The 20620-nt window shown below is 58.5% G+C and overlaps 1 protein-coding gene across 2 annotated transcripts; it reads right to left on the bottom strand.

Annotated features, from left to right (window-relative positions):
• Window positions 1-913: 913 nt before the first annotated feature.
• On the bottom strand, window positions 914-20614 carry DRC7 (dynein regulatory complex subunit 7). 2 transcript variants are annotated; one of them, XM_036011887.1, is made up of 18 exons: window positions 20573-20614; window positions 17789-18041; window positions 16964-17138; window positions 15905-16030; window positions 15052-15246; window positions 13251-13409; window positions 11934-12152; window positions 9428-9556; window positions 7704-7776; window positions 6674-6802; window positions 6351-6479; window positions 5137-5357; window positions 4145-4360; window positions 3452-3562; window positions 3253-3363; window positions 2164-2358; window positions 1257-1396; window positions 914-1167 (listed from the first exon to the last, which is right to left on the bottom strand). In XM_036011887.1, the coding sequence occupies exons 2-18, from the start codon at window positions 18004-18006 to the stop codon at window positions 1074-1076; spliced, it is 2640 nt and encodes an 879-aa protein (XP_035867780.1). In that variant the 5' UTR covers window positions 18007-18041; window positions 20573-20614; the 3' UTR covers window positions 914-1073. The 2 variants fall into 2 exon arrangements, with proteins under 2 accessions (XP_035867780.1, XP_035867781.1); XM_036011888.1 differs by lacking the exon at window positions 20573-20614 and adding an exon at window positions 20178-20326.
• Window positions 20615-20620: the final 6 nt, after the last annotated feature.

The following is a 20620-nucleotide window of genomic DNA, read 5'->3' as shown; positions in this document are numbered from 1 at the left end:
ATGTAACTTAAAAGTCAATCTCTTGTGCTACATAACCATTGTATCACCACATCCAAGAAAACTGACAACTCTTTTCCAGTCCAGATTTTTGTAATCATCCCCCCAAATATTTTTAATAATTTTTTTCCTAATTAGGAAACAATCAAGATTCAGCACACTTGGCTCTTTTAAGCTCAATCTATTTTGGTCTTCCCGATTTTTTTTTTAAATGACATTGATCTTTTAAAGAGATTGGGCCGTTTACCTTGTAGATTGTCCCACCTTATACTTTTGTCTGACTTTTTTCCTTGTGTCATTCACCTGATTCCTTTCCCCTGAATTTCTTCTTAAATGGAAGTTAAAGCTTGATTAGATCATGATCTCCATTTTGAAACATTTTATACTGAAGTATATTAATATACAACCCCATTTACTGCAAGCGTACGCGCGGTGGATGAATTTTCATGATCTGAACACATTTGGGTCAAGAAGAGCATTACCAACACCCCAGAAGTCCCCTTGGTGCACCCCTCTGTTTGCTAACCCTCATCCCCAAGAGTGACCACCCTTCCTGACTTCTGAGACCATCAATGAATTTTGCCTTTTGTTGTTGTTCATTGTAGAAATGGGATCACGTAGTACATACTTGTACTGGAAGCTTTGGTACTATTTTTGAGAAATCCAACCACGTGGTTATGTTTCCACGGGGCCTGCACAGGGTTTCTCCACCTCAGTATTATTGATGTTTTAGGCTAGATGATTCTTGAGACTATCTGCCCAGCTGCTGCAAGGGCTCAGCACTGCAGTGGGGGTAGAGACTGGAAATCAACGAGGAAGGCCGCCAATGTGGGTGGAGGGGGGTGGTCCTAGACTACAGATAAAGAAGGGAAGGAAAGGCTGGTGCTGGAGCTTAGGAAACACGAGATGTAAATTGCAAATCGAAGTATGTTTATTTACAGGAAAATCACAAGAAGCAGGAATGAGCCGGGCTGCATGGGCGGCGTGGCGGTGAGGCCGGGCTTCTGAAACACAGGGACTGGGCTGTGGGGGAGTTCTCTTTATCTGGGAGCTTAGGCTGAGGCCCCGGATGGGCCTCAGACAAAGGATTTCAGGAGCTCTGCCAGGCGTGGGTCCTTGCAGAGCTTTTCCTCCAGAGCCATGTACTTCAGGGGGGCCATCTCCTTGTGTCTAGAATCAGAGGGAGGGAGGGAGAGGTGGTGAGGGGTGACAGAGCTGGTTCTCCTGCCCGGTCCCCTTGGGCTCCCCTGCCTCCTCACCGATTGAGCCGCTGTTCCAGGATGCGGATGCGGAACATGGCCTGAGAGCAATAACTCAAGTACAAGTCTTCGTCCTCGGCCGTCAAGGTCACCTGGTTCTCCTGGTACCACTGCTGCTTCTTCTGCAGCTCCTGGGTCTCCTGCGGGCACGGGGAGGAGAGAGCAAGAGGTTTGATGAGTGCTGACCCTCACTCAGGCTGTAGGCTGAGCCCCCCTGGTCGCCAGACAGCCGATGAGGGTTGCCTCTGCTACCTCAACCCACAGATGCCAAAGGAACAGAGGCATGGCCAAAAAGTGTCTTGAGTGGGAGCCACTGGAGTTGTATTTAGAGGGATATCATGCCCGTGAGGTCAGAGCAGAGTTCAAGGCTGACACAGCCTTGTGGCTCTGAACAAATTACATTTTCAGAGCTTGGAATTTTTTGTCTGCCAAACGAAGGTCATTGTACACACCCGCCACCCCCACACCACCATGGGAACTGCGTGGTGTACTTTCGACCAACAGAAGTGCATCAAGGACTAGGAGTTGTAACAATGCACCATCCATCCATTCATACACCTACCTATCCATCCATTCATTCATTCATCTACCTATCCGTCATCCCATCCATCCTTCCACCCATCTATTCAACTAGTGGTCCATTCATTCATTTACCCATGCCTCCGTCTACCCATCCATCCATCCTCCTATCTGTCCACCACCCACCCATTCATCCACTGCTCACCCATCCATCCCAACCCTTTATCCACTCTTCTGCCCAATGAACAAGAATAAGTAAGGACAACTTGGTCATTTGGAAACTCCAAGCAATTAGTCCCTCACAAGTCTGTGGCATGATGGGCAACCAGGCCGGGGCCCACGTTCAAGATGAGGATGCCAAGGTCCTCTGCCTGGGCCCTGGCTGTACCTTCTCGAAACGGGCCTGGATAAGGTTGGCTTTGTCAATGAGCCTCTGCTTGAAGTCACTGAGGCACTCCTCCTTGACGTGAACGGCTTGCCAGCGTGTCAGCTTTTCTCCCGGGGGCAGCTGTGCCAGGAACGGGGCCAGGTAGTCCAGCTGGGCCTCCACCTGCTGCAAATGCTCCTCGTGCATGACGCGCTCCTGTAGAGGTGGGGGTGGCGGTCACCTGGACCAGTAGGGGCTGCAGAGACCTCCTGGCCAGCTCTGCATCAACATGTGACCTCACAAGACCGGGCCTCAAATCCAGCTCCCTGTGCTCGGTGCCTCTGGGACTAAGGTCTCGGGGTGGGGGGTGGGGGGCCTGTGGGCTCTCTGGTGCCTGTGGTTATTGGTGATGGCCAACTCTGTCTTACATGAACTGATGTCTCGCTACCTGAGCCTCAGCACACACCTAACGCCCAGTAGGTGCTTGCTCAGTAAATGGCAATATACGGTTGTTATGAATGATGTTAAATCAGAAGCGGCCAGTCAGTCTGTCCCTTTTCCTCCTTCACCCTGGAGCCGTGTGCTGTGGGGGCAGACCCGGGCCAGGGGCGTTGGGGATGTGGGGCTGATGTCTGTCCCCAGAAGTCTGAGAACCAGTCATCTGATGCCCTGTCCTGCTTCTCCAACCTCAAACTATTTTTAGAAATCCCTCCTCACTTGATGAAGGAGATTTAGAAGCTGGTGTCGAAACCAAGCTGGGCCTGGCACCCCGAGGGTGTAACCCGAATGCCCTGCGCTGCAGGGGATGGAGAAGTCAGGAGGTGGCTTTCTGCGGCCGCAGCGGGAGGTGGGTGCACGACTTCCATCCTTTCCCAGTGAAGTAGAGGCCGTGGCTTGGCCACAGCCCCTGGGGGCGGGGCGGGGGGGGGGGGCGGAGCCTGGCCTGGCTCCCGAGTGCTCTCTGGGGTGACACGTAGACGTGGTCAGCTCAGCGGCAAGGGCAACCACGACAGCATCAGTGACGTCCTCCCCTCTGGAGGCCTTCCCGGCAGAATCCCTGATCATCTTCCCCCGCCAAGGCCGGGGCCTGGGGCAGGGAGCGAGGCCCACCCTGGCCTCCCGGTACTCCTTGCTCTTCTCGTTGCGCTTCGTGTCGTAGATGGAGATGGTCAGCGTGTGCGCCTCCTCCTCTTCCTCTCGAAGCTTCAGGATCTCCAGCACCTGAATTGGGAAGTGGGGGCGGGCACAGTTAAGGCACCCGCCCCACCCCTGCCACCCCCTCCCTGCGCACGCTCCCACGGGACCCCACCTCCAGCTCCGACTCCCAGGCCTGATGTCTGCACAACTTCTCCTCCTTCTTCAGCTGCATCATCGTCTCGTACTGGTAGAGAAGCTTCTTGGTGTGCTCCGAGGGCTCCACCTGGGGCAGCAATGACAGGGACACAGAGAGGCAGCGGGGGCTGCCAGCGGGGACAGGCTCTGGGGCCAGCCCTCTTGGGCTGAAATCTCCTCCTGCCATTTTCCAGCTGTGTGACCCTAAGCAAGTTGCTTAACCTCTCTGGGCCTCAGTTTCCTCATCTATAAAAACACATGTAAGAAGAGAAACTAGAGACTTAAAAGGATGTGCTGGGAGAGCAAGGATTTGAACCAGGAAAGCCAGCCCCCTGGCGGTGGGTGAGAGGATCGTCTCCCCAGTGTTGGTCTGGGGGTGTGAGGTCTGCTCTGCCCCGGACTCCGTGGGTAAGAGCAATGCAGAGTAGTCTCTTGGCCTGGCCTGCGGGCGGGGCTGAATTTCCTGGTGGAAAGGGGAGGGTTCTCAAAAGAGCTGCAAGGAGAAGGGTCTCCGGATGGGAGCTCTTGACTTTCCCATGGGGGCAGAGATGAACTTGCAGGCTGGGAACCCGGAGTTTCCACCGCAGCCCTCCCACGCTGCTGGATAGGGCACAGGGCCCCAGTTCCTTCCCCTCACCCACCCCGCCTGCCCCCGCCCGCCACCGCCCACCTCAAAGCTGCTACACATGTCTGGCGTCATGATGATCTTGTTGCCCTTGCTGTCCACCTCGGTGCGCCGCAGGAACTCGCGCTTGGAGGCCGTGATGTGGTTCTCGCGGCAGTGGTAGCGCAGCTGGATGCGCTCCTCCATGATCAGAAACACGCGCTCCGCCACGTCCTCGTCCGCGGGCTTCGCGGGGTTGCGGAAGAACCGCTCTGTGATTTTCTGGGGGCGAGGTCAGAGCGTGCATAGGATGGGCGGTGGGAAAGAGAGTCTCTGCGTGGACCCCGAGGGCGGGAGCCAGGGACGCTCAGGGACACTGGGATCTAGAGTCATTTGGGGGTGCATGTGGAGCAGCCTCTCCTAGCCAGACAGCGGTTCTCAGCGCTAAGCCACTCCAGCCCTGAGCGGTGCCCATTTCTTCTCTAGCTCCCTCCGCGAGACTCCGCTTGCTCACCTCCAGAAACAGGGAGCTTACTACCTCTCCAGGCAGCCTTCTTTATCACTAGATATCCCTTAATGCTAGAAAGAGCTTTTTTTTTGTATGCAGCCATAAAACTCAGTTGTCAAATAATTTACAATGATATGAAGAAAAAATGCACAATTTAAGGTTAAGTGGGTGATACAAGGATTCCACCTACGTGCGTGTTTCAATTAAGTTAGAAGAGACTCTTAAAACCAAATCTTTATGGTATTTTGTGGTCATATCTGAGAGATGCCATTCTGAGATACTTGTTACATTTTTTCTTTTTCTGTTTTTCTCTCTATATTTTATATTTTCCCTATAGTTATATTTCCCCACATACTCTCGATGTTTAATTTGAGCATACACTTTTTATAACAGTAAGGAAATAATACCTCCCTGACCTAGAGGCCGAGGGCGCCGATGGGAAAGGGGGTTTGGGAAAGACGCTGTTCCACAGTCGGGCTGTCCGCATCCCAGGTAACCGGCCTTCCGGAGCCGGCGGGCACCCTGTCTCCGGGGCCCAGTAGGTGCTTACCAGCACGGTCCGGGGATTTGATTCTGTGCTGTTCATAGTTATCTTCTTGACCCTGGGCCCAAAGTTGACATGGCGGTAGGAGAGGAAGTCGGGCCGTCTTTCATAGTATTCCGTCATGGTCTTGGGCGTCTCCTCCCGCCGTATCAGGCCGTCCACACGGACCGTCTTGTAGAACTCCATGACGCGGTCCATCTCAGGTTGCATGGACGTGTAGGAGTGCACTGCGGTGGACCGGGCGGGGGGCGGGGCGGGAGGCAGCTGGGTCAGCCCCGTGAGCCCTGGCCCCAGACCCCTGAGAGAAGGTTCATAGATGCGCCTCAGGTCTGAAGCCACGCCCCTGCCACTGGGTAGTTACGCTGTGTCCAGCCTTTTTCTGATTAAAAACAACGCCTTGATGAACACCTACATGTCACGCATTTAAAAACAATTCTTGCCCAGGAGGGGAAGAATGATTTGCTGAGGACAAATTCTCAGCCGTTGAACTGCTGGTCACAGCAGAAATACTTGAAGGCTGGCGTTGATTATTTCGCCCAGCCACCCTCCTGAGAAGTTGTGCGCATGTGCTCTGCTGCCACCAGCAGCTGGGCAGCCTCTGGCTCACTCCCCGCAGAACTGTCTGCATCTTTGATGACATGAGGGTGGTAAGACCCTCATGGTCCCTCAGCAATCCAGTTTTATTTATTTTTATTTCAACCATCAAGTGCAGTTGACCTTTCTTGACTATTTTTTTAAGATCGTACATAGACCCTACGTTTCCTTTGGTGACTCCTTGGTGACGGCTGTTGATGCTTTCCTAAGACATGGGCTTCCCGCCCTTCCCAGGGCTCCAAGTCATGTCCACGACTCCCACACCCTCTGCCCTCTGTGCTGCCCTTGTGCAGGCATTTGTTGGTGTTATTGCTCAGCATCTTGACCTCTCTGTACAGGTGGCCCCCGCTGTGTGACCCCACCCACAGAACTGGCAGGTGGCCCCGGCTCTCACTTTCCTCAAGGGTCACTTGTCAGGTTCCTTTGTGTTTTCTGAGCTCCCTGAGACCTCACATCTGGTTTGCACGGGGAGGCAGGGTGGTTTCTCTTGCTCGCCACCTGGAGAACCCTGTTGGTACCCGGATGCTGGTTCTTCCCACCACGCGCCAGCCACACGGAGGCTGTGCTAAGGGGTGTGTCAGGCGCCACTGGGGCCCCTCGCTGACCCAGTGGTGGGATCCACTCACCACGCAGAGCCTGGGGGTGGCCCGGCTTGAAGTAGTCGACGATCAGGCCTGTGTCCTTGTTTATGTGCCTCAATTCCAGCATGTCTTCCCGATTCTGGTACCACTCCTTCACCTCCAAGATCTTGGTGCCTGCGGGGTGGGCAGGGGCTGGCTGCCGTGGGGCTGGCTGCAGTGGGGCCGGCTGCCCCGGCCTCTGTCCTACCGTTCCCAGCACACAGGGCCCAGCAGGGCCCACACTCACACCAGAGGAGCATCAGGGACCTGCCCAACGTCACACAGCCTGTTGGGGGACCGGCTCCCCACTCCTGGGCTGCCCCCCTTACACTCTGGGTCCTTGTAGGTGCTGAGGCAGCACACGAGGCCGTTGCTGTTGAGGTATGGGGCCCACTTTTCCAGCTTGGCCTTCTTGTACTGTATCACCTTCTTCCCGTTTGGGCAGCGGGTCTCGAACACTGCAGACACGGAGTGGGCTGGGGTGAGGGGCCTCCCCAGACGAGGGGAGGGGAGGCCAACCCCGCTAAGCCACTTGCTTGGCCACTGCCCACGGAGCTGACTGCTGAGCTCCCAAAGGCCCCAAGCCCGCTCCAGGGGGACAGAGGACAACGGGCAACAGCGGTGGCTCCTGCCGGGGAGGACCTCTCAGATTTGAGCCAGACCAGAAGCCCTGCACCCTGGCATTCCACACCCTCGTTGCCAGGCCACGCCTCCTGCCCTAACCTGACTTCTTCTGGTGCTTCACAGCTCAGCTCAGATGACCCCTCCTCCTGGGAGCCCTTGCTCCCCACCCATCCCATAGCCCCCAGCCTGGGGCTGGGCTGGGCTGGGTGCTCCTCCCCCCGGTCCTCATTACCCCTTTTCTGGCCCTTCCCGCTCTGCTGGAATAGCCTACGGCTGATGCTGCTCCTGTGGGTCTAGCAGTCCCAGACAGAACACTCAGCAGCCAGCAGACGTTGGCACGGGGCACGAGCATCCCTGTCCTTCTGCTTTGTCTGCCTGCCCTTCCCTGGTCAGGCCTGTCCCCTCCCCTGCGCCACCTGGGTGCTGTGTCCGGCCTCCTCCTGGAAGGGCAGGGCCAGGGAGGGGGATGACCGTGTCCTGGTCCTCTGTCCTCCATCACCTCCCACACTCCACCATCGTCCCGCCTGAGTTAACGGAGCTCCCTCCTGCAGGCCAGACTGGTGTCAGGCCCTCGACAGCAGAGCCGAGTGTGTGTGGCGGGGAGGAAGGGCGAGGAGGGGTGAGAGCGAGGGGCCAGGACGGCCTCTGAGGGCAGCCCGGCCTCACTGCTGCCTCAGAGCGGCCCAGGGACCGAGGGCCTGGGGCAGGGGGTGAACAGGACAGGTGGGTGCGTGCCTTCCGGGGAGATCTCCAGCTGCTCCACCCACGAGTGCGGCATGTCGAAGCACTTATCCTCGTCCTCCTTGCCCTGTCGGGAGAGGTGGGCGTGGGCTGGGCTGGTTCTGGTCAGAAGCTACAGGCAGAGCCTCTGTCTTGACACTCTCCCCCACCACCCCAAACCAAGGCCAAGCTGGGGTGGCTTGTGAGCTCTCCAGAGAGCCAGAAGTCACGGGCAGTTCTGCCCTGGCCTGGAATGACCCAAGACATACACGGTTACTGCTCAGACCTCTGCCCCCTGCATTTCTAGTCAGGCCTTTGTGGCCAGCAGGGGGCGCCTGTGCACTGAGAGTCACTGTCTATAGTAGCCAAGGCGGAGGACACTGAAAACACTAAACACAATTTCCAGGCAGGCACATCACACCACCCTTGTCCTCAGGCAGTCCCGGCAGGCAGGACAGGGTCGCCACTGAGAACCCAGACCACGGAGCCGGACGGCCAAACCCCGGCCTCCAATGCCAGCTCTGTCATTCCTTATAGCTCTGGCTAAGTTACTCCGCCCCTCTGGGCGGAAGTCTTTCCCTCTGTAAAGCAGGACGATAATAATCATGGATGATGATACTAGTCTCCGCCTCACCCGGTGGTCGTGAAGATTTAGACAAGTTAATCCAGGTTAAGCACCCACCTACCCGCACTTAGGAAGGTCCATGTGAGTGTTACCTATTGTTATGGGCTGAACTGCGTCTCCCCACATTCCCATGAGCTAACCCCCAGGACCTCAGAATGTGAGAATATTTGGAGAACGGATCCGTAAAGAGGCAATTCCGTTAAAATGGGGTCATTCGGGGGGGCCCCACTCCAGTACCACTGGTGTCCTGTAAGAGGAGGACTTTAGGATGAGGACATGCAGCAGGTGACCAGGTGAGGACACGGGGAGATGACAGCCACCTATGAGCCGAGGGGAGAGGCCTCCGGAGAAACCAGCCCTGCCGACACCCTGGCCTCGAACTCCCAGCCTCCAGCACTGTGTGAAAACTTGTTTCTGTTGTTCGAGCCCTGCCGCCTGCGGTACTTCATTGGGGCAGCGCCAGCAACTGGACATGCCTAACGGGGACGGGCTCCACTCCGCTGCCACACACACAGATGGTGACGCTGGAGCTCCCCGTGATTAGGACGTGTGCGCAAGGCGTCATAGCCGATGCCTGCGGCCTCTGGGCCCCAGGGCTTCCTGCAGACCTGCCTGGAAGACCAGGAGGCCAGAGGAGAGATGCTGCCGGCCTGGGGAAGGCCCCCGGTCAGTGACCGCTGGAAGGGCAGAGGGGAGGCACAGGAAAGGCCCAGAAGCACTCGGAGGAGATCACGGTGGCCGTGCAGGAAGGCCTGGAAATGGGGGATGACCAGCTCCGCGGCTCCCCGGGCCTGGAGAGAGGGTCGCAGCACCTGCTCCAAGGGGCACACTCTCTGGATAGGACAGGGGGAACGGGGCAGGATCCTGAATGTAAGTCCCAGCCCCACCTCCCCGACCCGTTGTTGGGGGTTCCAGGCTGGTCGTTCGACTTCTCCGGGCCTCAGCTTGCCCGTTTATAAAATGTGGACACAGTCCTGCTCCCTCCGCTTTGAGGAACCTGCAACCACTCCACTGGGACTGTCCCCTCCCATACACGTGCATGCCAGCGGGGACGTTTGTCAGGCCGGCCAGAGGCAAGACGGGGTGTGCAGCTCCGCAGGCGGATGAGACTCACCAGATTTTCTATGTCATAGTCTTCGCTCAGGGTGTCGTCTTCTTCATCAACCAAGGACAGGCGAGGCTTGTCGGTCCCCAGAAGCAGGTACTCCCACTTCACGGGGTCTCCCAGATCAAAGATTAAGTCCTGATGGGGGAGAGGCTCAACTGAGTGCACCCCACGGCCACCACACCTCACCCCTGCCCCGTAGGGCGGCAGGACGCAGCTGCTTCCGGGGTGGAGAAGGGCCCTGGGCCCTGGGTCAGACGGGTGGCCTCTGTGTGTCCACGCCCACCCACCCTCCTCATTTCAACAGGGACCCCAAGGCCCCCAGGTGGGGCTAGAATGAACGCCCTTTCTGTGGCTCAGTCTCCCCGGGAAGATGCCCCACGGTCGCCCTCTGTGGAAGGCTCGGAAACTGCAGCCCGGGATAGGTCTGGACGCAGGGCCATCCTGCATGGTCTAGGGTTGTGCCGGGCCATGTGTAGAGCAAGTGCAAGTGCAAGTGCAAGCCAGAGAGATTTTATGGGAGGCAGAGCTGGCAAGTTGAGAAAAGGCCCCTTCGAGGTGTTGGTTCACGCCAGGGAGAAGGGAACTGGGTGGGGATGGGGGGAGAGTGCGGAGGAGGCAGGTGGGTTTCTGTTCTTTGGCACGGGTCCTCTCGCCATCCAGCCCACCTGAGCCCAGGCTCACCTGCCAGGTAGCTCCCAGCAGGCAGGGAGCACCCCATCTCCCAGTCTACCTCCTCGGGGTGTCACGCTGTCCCCAGAGTCAGTGTCCCAGAGGGGGCAAAGGCCTCAGGACAGCTGCCTACAGGAGGATTCAACACGAAGCTGCCCCAAAGCCGGCCTGTCCTAGTCCTCACTGTCGTGTCTGGGTCCTGGAGGGCTCCTGCGAGTCTCTCTGCTCCAGCGGGAGGTGGGGGGAGAGGGGAGGGTGTGGGGTGGAAGGGAGGGGGAGACAGGACCGCGCCTGGTTGTGACAGTCACTGCAGATGGCCCAGGCCTAGTGGAGAGGAACCAGACTGCACAGATTTGGTGTTTCTGTCAATCACGTCCCCCGTTCTGCCACTTCTGTAAGTAGCTAAGCAGCAGCTGGGGCGCCTTGTGCTTCAGTGTCTGTTTCTGTAGGAGGAGCACAACTGAGCAGACAGCACCGCGTCCTGGGTGCGTGGGGGGCCTCGCTGTCTCCGTGTGGGGCCTCGTCGCTGCTCCCTGCCCTTCATGCCCTTTCAGGTTTCCGCAAAGGACCAGAGCCGCCGCTTCCCTGCCCACGTGGCAGTCACAGTGACTGCCGGAGTCACGGGCCCTTTCTCCACGCCCTCACTTGGTGACAGAGTACCGCCCCTCTGGCCTCACACTCCCCCCAGGCCACCCTCCCATCTCGTGACCTCTGCTGCCCCCGAGGTCAAGGCCCTCTGCCTGGCCTTAGTCCAAAGCGGGCTGTGGACGGAGGCAGGAGACAGGCTCTCTGGCCTGGAAAGGGGGCAGCGGAGGACTGTCAGAGCCTCTCCACAGCCATGACTCCTCCGAGGGCACATGAGCCTGGGCCCTGGGGCAGGACAGTCTCGGCTCTGTCCCCTCTGTGTGGTGTGGGACATGTTCTTTCTGTAAAACAAGGGTGACACTGGCTCCCGTGTTTTCAATGGCCGGGGACTGACCGTTGTGAGCACCTACTGTCATTTCCCACCACCCTGTGAGGTCGGAGAGGGCGGAGCAACCCTGGGCTCGGAGGCTAAGGGAGGCCCCGGGGGGTAGGGCAGGGGTGTCCCTCCTGCCAGGAAAGCAGACATTTCTCCACCTCAGGACATCTGATTTGCACGTGAAGAGACTCGCACCAGAGCGCACCTGAGTCAACCCTGCCTGTCTCCCATGGTGGCAACAGCAGTGCCTTGGACAGGGCCACCTTGGAAGAGGGGCCAAAGGGCCTGGGGCGTGCCTTGGGGAAGCTGGCCTGGCTGGAAACGGAGGAGCTTGGGAAAAAAACGAAAGGGCACAGGACTCGGAGCTGCCTGGAGCCTGTCTCTCCATGGGTCTGCAGACGGCTCAGTGAGCCTCTGTAAACTGGACACACCTTGGTGTCCTGCGCCCAGACCGAGAAACAGAGCACTGCCACATGCCCCGAAAGTCACCCCGTGCCCAGTTCGGACCTTCCCGCAAAGGTGCGCATGTACTTTCAACTTATGTAAGTGGCTCTGAGTTTGCACGCCTGCATTCCTGGAAGTCCACGGGGCGGTACGCTTAGGACTCGTGCACTTCGCTGCCACGTAGGTTGCATTTCACTACAACGTTTTTAAAGAGTGTTTCATGCAAACTCAGCATCCACACCTTCCAGGATACATAAGTCGAAAGAGAGACAATAGTCACGTTGGAATGGGTTTGGTTTCATGGGCAAAGGAGTGGGCAGTGGAGACTTGGCTAAGGGGAAAGTCCGACACCCCCATGGCCTGGGGGCCACCTGTCCCCACAGCGTGGTCGCCGTCCCCCGCTGTGACCGCCACACCCACGCAGGCCCGGCTCCGCACCTTGCAGCAGTTCCAGCAGTCCTGCATGTTGATCCAGTAGTTCTTGTGGTTCCAGAGGCTCTCGATGCCCAGGAAGTGCTCGTCCTGGGGGCTGTAGCTGCGGGCCGTGAACGGGTCGATGAAAAAGCTCTCGGGCACCTCGCGCTTCCCCGACAGCACCAGCACCCAGGAGTGCACCCGCAGGCCGTGCAGGGGGTCGGTGCCCGTGCTGTCCACCTCCTGTGCAGAAAAGGCGGGTGACTGTGGGCCACATGGGTGGGAAGCGGGGAGCCAGGTGCCCAAGCAGCTCCCTGGGGCTGGGGAAGGGGCAGGAGAGCTGAGTTCCTGTTCAGACCTGAATGGGTCTGTCATTGGCCGGCTGCGTGACCCGGAGAAATCACCCCACCTCTGAGCCTGTTTTCTTATCAGTAAAATGGAAGGGATGGGCTTGGTTGGGGCTTTATTAACTGGGCCCTCTGGAGCTCTCAGGTAGCTGGGATTTGGTTGGTCTGGGTGAGATTTTATCCAAGGAAACGCAATGGGACACCATATGGCCTCCTTGCCTGCCTCCCTCGGGGAGAAGGGCGACTGTGTCATGTCTATTGTATCCCCAGTGCCGGAACCAGAGGAGATGCTCAGTAAATACCACACAGAAGGAACGAAAAGAAGGGAGGGAGGGAAAGAGAGTAAAAGGGAGAGTGTGGCTGGGTAGGAGAGATGGATGGATGGGTGGTGGGAGGATGGATAGATGGGAGGATGGGTGGGAGGATGGATGGATTGATGGATGGGTAGATTGATGGATAGGTGGGGGGATGGATGGATGGGGGATGGATGGGCGGAGGATGGATGGATTGAGGAGATGGATGGCTGGATGGACTGATGGATGGGAAGATGGATGGTGGGAGGATAGATGGGCAGGAAAATGGATGGGGGGATGGATGGGTGGGGGATGGATGGGTGGAGGGCTGAGAGGATGGGTGCTGGAAGAGGAGCTGGGAGGACAGTGGGGAGGACGGGTGGGAGAGCGTGTGTGGGCAGGGCTTCAGTGACAGAGTCCGGGATGAGGAGGCCACCAGAACTGCCCCACAGGAGCTGCCCCAGGCAGCAGAGCTCTGACCTGAGAATCTATCACCAGAAGCTAGCTGACCACCGGTGGGCGGCTCCCACCTGGCCAGGCAGGGGTGGGCACGGTTGAGAGGCGGAGGAGATGATTTGGACTTGGGGGTCCAACACACATTTCTTCCACGACCTGTGTCTCTTTCCCGTCCCTCCAAACCCCTCCTCGAGAGCTGAGCTCCGGGGTCATTGAGGGCTGAGGGCCACGGGCGGTGGGCCCACCTGCAGGCGCTCCTCTTCCTCCCTCTGCCGCCTCTCCTCCTCAGCCTTGATCTTCTCCTGCCTCTTCCTCTCCTGCTCCTGCTCAAACCTGCTGGTCAGGTCCCGGGGGGGTCTGACGGCGTACTTCTTGGGTGGCGCCTCCTCCTTCTCCCAGAGCGCCTGTCACCCGAGGGGAGGAGAAGACCAGCGGTCACAAACCACCCCCCGCCCCTCAGGCCCAGAGATCCGGCTTCGCCCCCTGGAGCCTGAGGCTGTCTGGCCCCCTGACCTTGGGCAAGCCCTCCTGCTCCCCAACCTCGGGGTCATCTGAAAATTGGAACGATGCTAATTAGCACCTTCTCCTGGGCTTGTGCTGAGAATAAAGACAGGGAAATGCCTATGGAGGGGGGTGCCCACCAGGGCCGGTGCCCAGGGGCTGTGCTTTTCTCGTCACCCCCACTGCCCACACTGGCCAAGGCCCCGAGACTGGGGTAAATCGTTGGGAGTCAGATCATCCAGATTTTGGCATTGGGGGGGTGTGTATGTTGATGTAAAGTAAGAGTTTGCTGGGCAAGGAAAGAAGGAGGTGAAAGTGTGTGTGTGCATGTGTGTGTGTGTGTGTGTGAGAGAGAGAGAGAGAGAGAGAGAGAGCAAGCACACTTGGTGGCAAGAGAAAAAAGCCAGGGAAACCGCTGCGGAGGCTGCAGAAGTGCGCTGGGGCCAGTGAGGAGGGAGAAGCAGCAGATGTCCGAGGTTTAGAGTCGCTGACCACGCGCCAGTCCCTGGGTCTCCACTCACCAGCCGTGGGACCCTGGCAAACGTGGAGAACCCCTAGGCCATGCTCACAGCACAGCGTCATTGTGAGGGACAACCAAGTCAGGGGACACGCCAGCGGCGTATACACTGTAGAGTTCTCCGTCTTTGTCAGTGTCGGTATCCTTTTAATAATTAAAAGTTCGGCTGAGAAAAGAGGCCCCAGTGCAAGCTCACAGGCCTTTGGAGCCAAGAGCGATGACGGAAGATTCTGTCGTCCTTGAGGAGGTGGGCCTGAGACAGCAGGGCTCTCCCCGGGTGCCTCCCCCCACCAGAGCGCCACCCGGGGCCCCCAGGTCTCGCCCAGGGGCAACATGGGTGCCGTGGTCGTGCTGGGTGCCCAGGCACCTGGGTCCCCGGCCCTGACCTGCAGACGCCCGCATGCATTTGGCCCTGATCGCCAAGTTTTGGAGCCAACCCAGCCCACGAGAAGCATCTCCTGCCTGTACTGTGGCTCTCTTCCAAAGGCAAAGAGATGCTTTCATGGCTCCTAAAACGAAATTCACTTAAGGGCGTTTCTCGTGCTCCCAGCAGCCTCTGGCCATTATGGCGTCCCGGTCAACAGAGAGGAACACGCCCACCACCTGCTGAAGGGTGGGTGACTTGTGTGTGTCTCTGTGTGTGCTGTTAAAAAGGAGCCTTTTCACCTGGGAGGGGGGAATGACAGAACTAAATGTCTGTCCTTGCGTCTGTTTCTTCCTCAGACGAAAACAGTTGGGTGGATTTTTATCAAATGTGCAAAGTGAATTTGCAGGGTGAGTTTGACCTAAGGTGCAAACCTTGTGGCATTCACAAAATTTACCCCGTGGGGCATGCAGGAGCTGAAACCGAGTTACAGCAAGGGGGGGAGAGACAGCCCCGGTGGGCACCTGGGCCACGTGTGTTGAGATGCCGCGGTCAGAGAAATCACCAGCGCTTGGAAATACGAACTCCCAACTCCGTGGTGACAGAGCGGCAGGGGCAGGGGGTGGAGCCGCCGTGAGGGCGGCGCCTGTGGAGCCCCGCCTACCTCCTTGGGCTTCACGGTGAGCGGGCAGGGCTCCCGGGTCAGGTCCATGAGGCACAGGTCCTGCGAGCCGTAGCCGTTGACGCAGTAGGCGTCGTAGCCGGAGCCGATGAGCAAGGAGCAGAGCAGCGTGCTGAAGTCGAAGCAGTTGCCCTTCTGGTAGGCGAGCACCGTGGTGGACGAGTACAGGTGCGAGGGCTGGCCATGGCGGGTGGTCAGCGCCATGGGGCCTGCTGCCCCTGGCCTGTCCTCCCCACGTGCAAGGGCGGGGCGCTAGCGCCCACACAGGCTGGACCCCAACGGGGCTGCTCGCCTCGGTCGGGGTGAGGGGAGCCTGCTAAGAATGGGAGGAAAACCACGGACCCCGAGTGTGCAGAAAGAGCTGCCCACATCTGCCCACGATGTTTAGGGACTGTGGGCTTCCCGATGGGGAGACCCCGTGGACTGTGGAAGCCTGTGGCCTGACCCTCTCTGGTGGGCAATTCTGTGATTTTACCCCAAAGTTCCCCTCACCTCCTCCCCGCCCCCACCCTTCCCTACAGACCTATCCTTTTCTCCCTCCCTCCCTCCCTCTTTGATCAACGAGGAGCCGATTGAGCTGGTCAGAAGCCCGCTCTCTCCTTCCCCCACGTCCCGCAGTCGTGAGAGGAAGACTCTGGAGGCAGAAGGAGGCGGAGCAGGCAGAGAGGTGGGAGCCAGAAGACCGGGTGTGCTGCTGTGTGTCGGCCTCCCTCTGGGCCTGTGCCCCCACCCTCTCTGAAGAGACTGGTGGGCGGGGCCTCTTTCTCCAGACGAGCCTGGCTCCCCATCCTCCGCGGCGGCGCGGCCCTAGGGATGCGGCCGGATGGGCACTTACCGGCTTGAGAGGGTCGGGCAGGGGCTCCATGGAGAGGAAGTCTGAGACGAACTGGGCGCAGCCGTCCCAGTTGTAGAGCTCGGGGTAGGGCATCAGCGTGGGCCGGATGGTGGTGCTCACGAATTTCTGCGGGGGAGAGACCGAGCGCATGGCATTCCCCGGAAGCCAGAGACCTCTGGCTGGGGGTCAGGGGGTGCTCTCTCGGCCCCTCTGGGCTTCGGGCTCCTCCCTGGTGCCTCGGGAGCTGGAGGAAGGTGTTCCCCGAAGCCCTTCCAGCCCAGATGCCGAAGAAGCTGCACTGTCCCCAGGTGCCCAGTCAGTGCCTCCCCGGCATCACCGCTGCCCCCCTGAGTGCCCCCCCAGACCTGGCATCACCCCAACCCTGTGAGGCCGGTCCCGTGGACAGAGGAGGAAACTGAGGCTCCAGGGAGTGCACGGATGGGCTCAGGCTCACAATCAGCACCGGAGCTGCGTCTGTCCGGCTCTGAGCCACCACCCCATGCTGGGGACCTCGGCTACTAGGGCCCTCCAGGGGCTGCTCTGCCACCTGGGGCCTGGGGGCCGGGCCTCCAAGGAAGGCCCTGCCAGCACCGGATCTCATGAGGCCCCACCGGAGGGGTAGCCCCGGTACCCGCCCTGCTGCCTGCTGCAGGCCTGGGGAATGCGGGCCTGGGGTTACCGGGTGAGAAGAGAGGGCAGTAGGGATCTGCGTGGGAACCACTGAGCTTTCTAACACGTAGGCTAGAAAGCACCGTGTGGGCCAAATAAAGCCATCCGCCAGTCTCTGCCAGCCCCCCGGGTGGCCCTTGTACAGCCTTTGGATTCAACCTCTGCCATTCCATCTTCAGATGGGGAAACTGAGGCCCAGAGAGACTCAGGGAGGCACCCTAGGTCCCAGGGCTGGAAGGAAGGAGTCCAGGGCTTGGGTCCTGGGGCCCATCTCGTCATTTTGCCTCATGTCTTTTCTCTTTCCTACGTATAGATTCTGGCCCAGGACAGGGCTCCCTCCACCCTCTGCCACCGAACCCCCCTGCCTGGCCCTCCACGACCCGGCCTTACCGGCACTTCGCACTCATTCAGCGGGTACAGGAAGAGGGGCACGCGGTCCGGGCACAGGTGGCTGTACTGGCGAGAGAAATTGTCTGCCACTTCCAGCAGGTGCTCTTCCTCGGGCGTGTTGCTTTGGTAGGAACAGGGCAGCTTGGAGATGTCGATGGTGTCCTTGGTAATGATCCTGTGCCCGTAAGAGGGGTGGCAATAATTAGACTGTGTGAGGCTAGGCCTGCATGCAGGGAGCCCTTGATCCACCTTAGCCACCAGGGGCTCTGTCCTTACAACTACCTTAGGAGGGAAGTGTCGTTATTAGCATCTGCCCTTTTAAACAGATGAGGGAACTGAGGCACAGAGAGGTTGAGTGATTTGCCCAGAGTCACACAGCAGAGTGGGGATTTGACCCAGGTGGTCTGAAAACAGAGCCCTCATTCTTTGAAAAAAAAAAAAAAGGTTTAAAATAAACAGAAACAGGGATTCAATCTTTTTTTTTTTTTTTTTTAGAGAGGGGAAGGGAAGGAGAAAGAGAGGGAGAGAAACATCAATGTGTGGCTGCTTCTCATTCACCCCCTACTGGGGACCTGGCCCATAACCTAGGCATGTGTCCTGACTGGGAATTGAACCAGTGACCCTTTGGTTCTCAGGCCGATGCTCAATCCACTGAGCCACAACAGCCAGGGCCTGAGCAGAGCCCTCGCTCTTAATGGCCTCTCTCTATGCCTCCATCCTGCCTCCCCGCCTGGTGCCATCATCCCGCCTGGCTCCTGCTTCGCTCAGCCCTGTTCTGGCCCTCTCCGGGGCTTCTGTACCTGAAGTCCTCATCCCAACACTCACGAGGGCTTCTCCGGGACGGTGATCTCAATACCCAACAGCTTCTTCTCCAGATCTCTGAGCATCTCCTGCGTCATGATGGTTCCCCTCCTCCCCACCTCCTGTGGCTGCATCATCTCTCCTTCCTCCAAGGGCTCAGCCGCGGGCTCAGCCACAGCCTCAGCCGCGGCCTCCTGCTTGGCTGCCTCTTTCCCCTCTTCTTCCTCCTTCAGGACCTCCATCCTGGCGTGCCTCTGGCTGCTGCGAGATGGAGCCTCTGCAGGAGGGAGAAACGCATTCAGCACGGCCGTCTTCCAACCAGGAAGGGACCACCAAGACCACCGGTGTCACTGGGTGGTGGTTTTCTGTGGTTTAGGCCACAGAGGGGAGGAGCACATCTCCCTTAAACTTCCTTTCCACCGAGGAAAGAGTCTCTGCTTGGTGCTGGCGCGTCTGTAAGTAACACCTTTCTAGCACTCACCGATCTCCCTGTAACACACAGACAAGCAGGCCACAGGCTGAGAACCAATGTCAGGGCGGGGGAGGGTGGCCCAAACTTACGGGCATTGCTTGCCTTCTTGTCTGTTTATTCAGACCGTATCTTCTCTTTATGGCAAATGATACTAACGCTGCAGAGATTACTGCAGTATTATGAAGTTTCCTATTTAAGCATGTTCATCAACCCCAGTAAGTGAATTGAGTAAAAGAAAATTATTCATAATAGCAAGGTGGTGATATGGAATATGACCCCCGAAAAGGTAACATCACCATAATCGGAACTGAGGCACAGAGGGGGCAAAAGCAGGGCTGCCACCAAGGCCCCTGGATGAGGGGCAGGTGTGTGCATATTCTCCTGGCCAAGCCCTACGTCATCCCTCAGGATGAGGTCATCGGGAGCCTCACCGAGATGCCATATGTGCTCACGCACCCTGGGGAAACCCTTGCCGTGCTCACAGAGCCAAGCCCCCCTGAGGTGGACTGCTACTCGCCTACCCAGAGCTCCAGGCTCCCGTAAAAAGAATCCCATTGCATTGGGGGCAGCCATGTGCCTGGTTCGAAACACTCAGCTTCCCAGCCTCCCTTGCAGCTAGAGTTAGCCCTGTGATTCGAATACCGTTTTGGCTGCTGAGATGTGAGTCTCAGTTGTCCCACGTTAAAGCGATGAGCCCAGCTGGCACGGACACTTCACCCTTCTCCCCTTCCTGGCTGGGACAGGGGGGCGGGGCATAAAGCAGGGGCTGGGGCCGCCAGTGCATGACCATGGGGTAACCACTCGTGGGGACCAAAGCTGTCTAAGGATGGCAGGGTGAGGAAACGGGGAGGCCTTGAGTACCACCCTCAGACTTCCCAGCATCCGTCCGTCCGAGGAAACCCAGCCCCTGCTTGTTTAAGCAGGTTCCTGTTACACCGTCTGTCTCAGCTGCTCCCCCAGCCTCCTGCCTCCCAGCTCAAGTCCCCATGGCCCTGCCTCAAATACTTTTTTTTTTTAGACGACAAACAGGGCAAAGGTCCAAAGGGGAGGAAAACTGACCCAAGGCGTAGGATGTGGCGGTGGGGAGGTGGTGGGGAGGAACTGGGGAGAAAAGCACGGGGCCTCCCCAGGTGGGTTAATGCCCCCTGGGGTGACCAAGGCCAAGAGGGCAACCAGGACCTGGAGGCAAAGGCTGGGCCCCGCCCCTCTGATCCAGCCCCTGCCTGGGCCACCTGGGCCTCTGGGAGAGGCACCTCACTGACCACCAGCCTGGCTAGGGCGAAAACCGGGCTCCGCCCCTTCCTACGCCTTTCTGGACCTCAGTTTCCCCTTCTGTAATATGGAAGGAGAGACAGATGTTTTCCGTTCGATTCTGACGTTCGGTAGGACTCCTCAGGAGGGGCTGAGCACATGTGTCGATTTTCCGAAGGTCAGTGGCCCCGTGTCCAGCAGCAGGCTTGTTCCAGACCCTGGTTCCCTGCAGGTGAACCTCCCACTGTGCCCACCAGCCCAGCAACGCAGCCCGGCGACCAGACCCACCTGTCTGCTGCCTGGGTGCAGAGATGATGAGCTCAGGGAGGGCAATGACAGGTGCTTCTGGTTTGCTGAGCTCCCGCCGTGTCCCAGGCGCTGTGCTAGCTAAGGGGTTACAGACATCCTCTCATTTCTCCTCCAGCGACTGGGAGGCAGATGCTATTAGGAAGCCCACTCTGCAGTTGGAAACACTGAGGCCTAAAGAGATTAAGTGCGCTCACTGCCTAAGGTCACAGAGCTAGTAAGTAGCAGGCCTGGGGTTTGCACCCGACTATGTCTGAACCCCATGCACTTAAGGGCCTCGTGAGATGGGATATCTCAGAAGGATGTGAGGGGTGGGGATGGAGAGTAAAGAGAGAAGGAGGGCGGGGAGAGGGCCAGGGCGTCAGTGGGCAGCAGGCGCCTTACACTGGGGCCGGCACCGAGATGGCCCTGAGCCCAAGGCCGCAGAACCCTGTCCTCAGGGGTGGAGCTGGACCAGAACCTGCCATACTTCCTTCCCCACATCGGGCTGCCTTGGCAGCTGTAGTGCAGTTTGAAGGGGGCAGTCTGGTCTGGAAGTTTCCTGAACTTTGCCCAGGGGCCCAGAGACCCAGAGGCCTTCCCCACCCCAACAAGCCATTTTCTGCACCCTCCTCCCCAGAAGCAACCTCTTCCGCCTCAACACACACATACACCCAGTGAAAGCTTCCCCAGAAAGGGCAGGGCTGAAAGTCCCCAGGAAGAAGACGCCCCCTTACCACCAGCACCCTCTCCCTGCCAGGCCGGCTCCAGGCCTCCCCAGTCCCCTAACCCCTGCTCACCCCTCTGAGGATAGCCTGTATAATCTGTTAGTCTGTCTCCATAGTAAC

Source organism: Phyllostomus discolor, chromosome 12 (assembly GCF_004126475.2).
Source record: "Phyllostomus discolor isolate MPI-MPIP mPhyDis1 chromosome 12, mPhyDis1.pri.v3, whole genome shotgun sequence".
Classification (NCBI taxonomy): domain Eukaryota; kingdom Metazoa; phylum Chordata; class Mammalia; order Chiroptera; family Phyllostomidae; genus Phyllostomus; species Phyllostomus discolor.
Note: the sequence above shows the minus strand (reverse complement) of the source record. Positions and strands in the feature narration are given on the sequence as shown.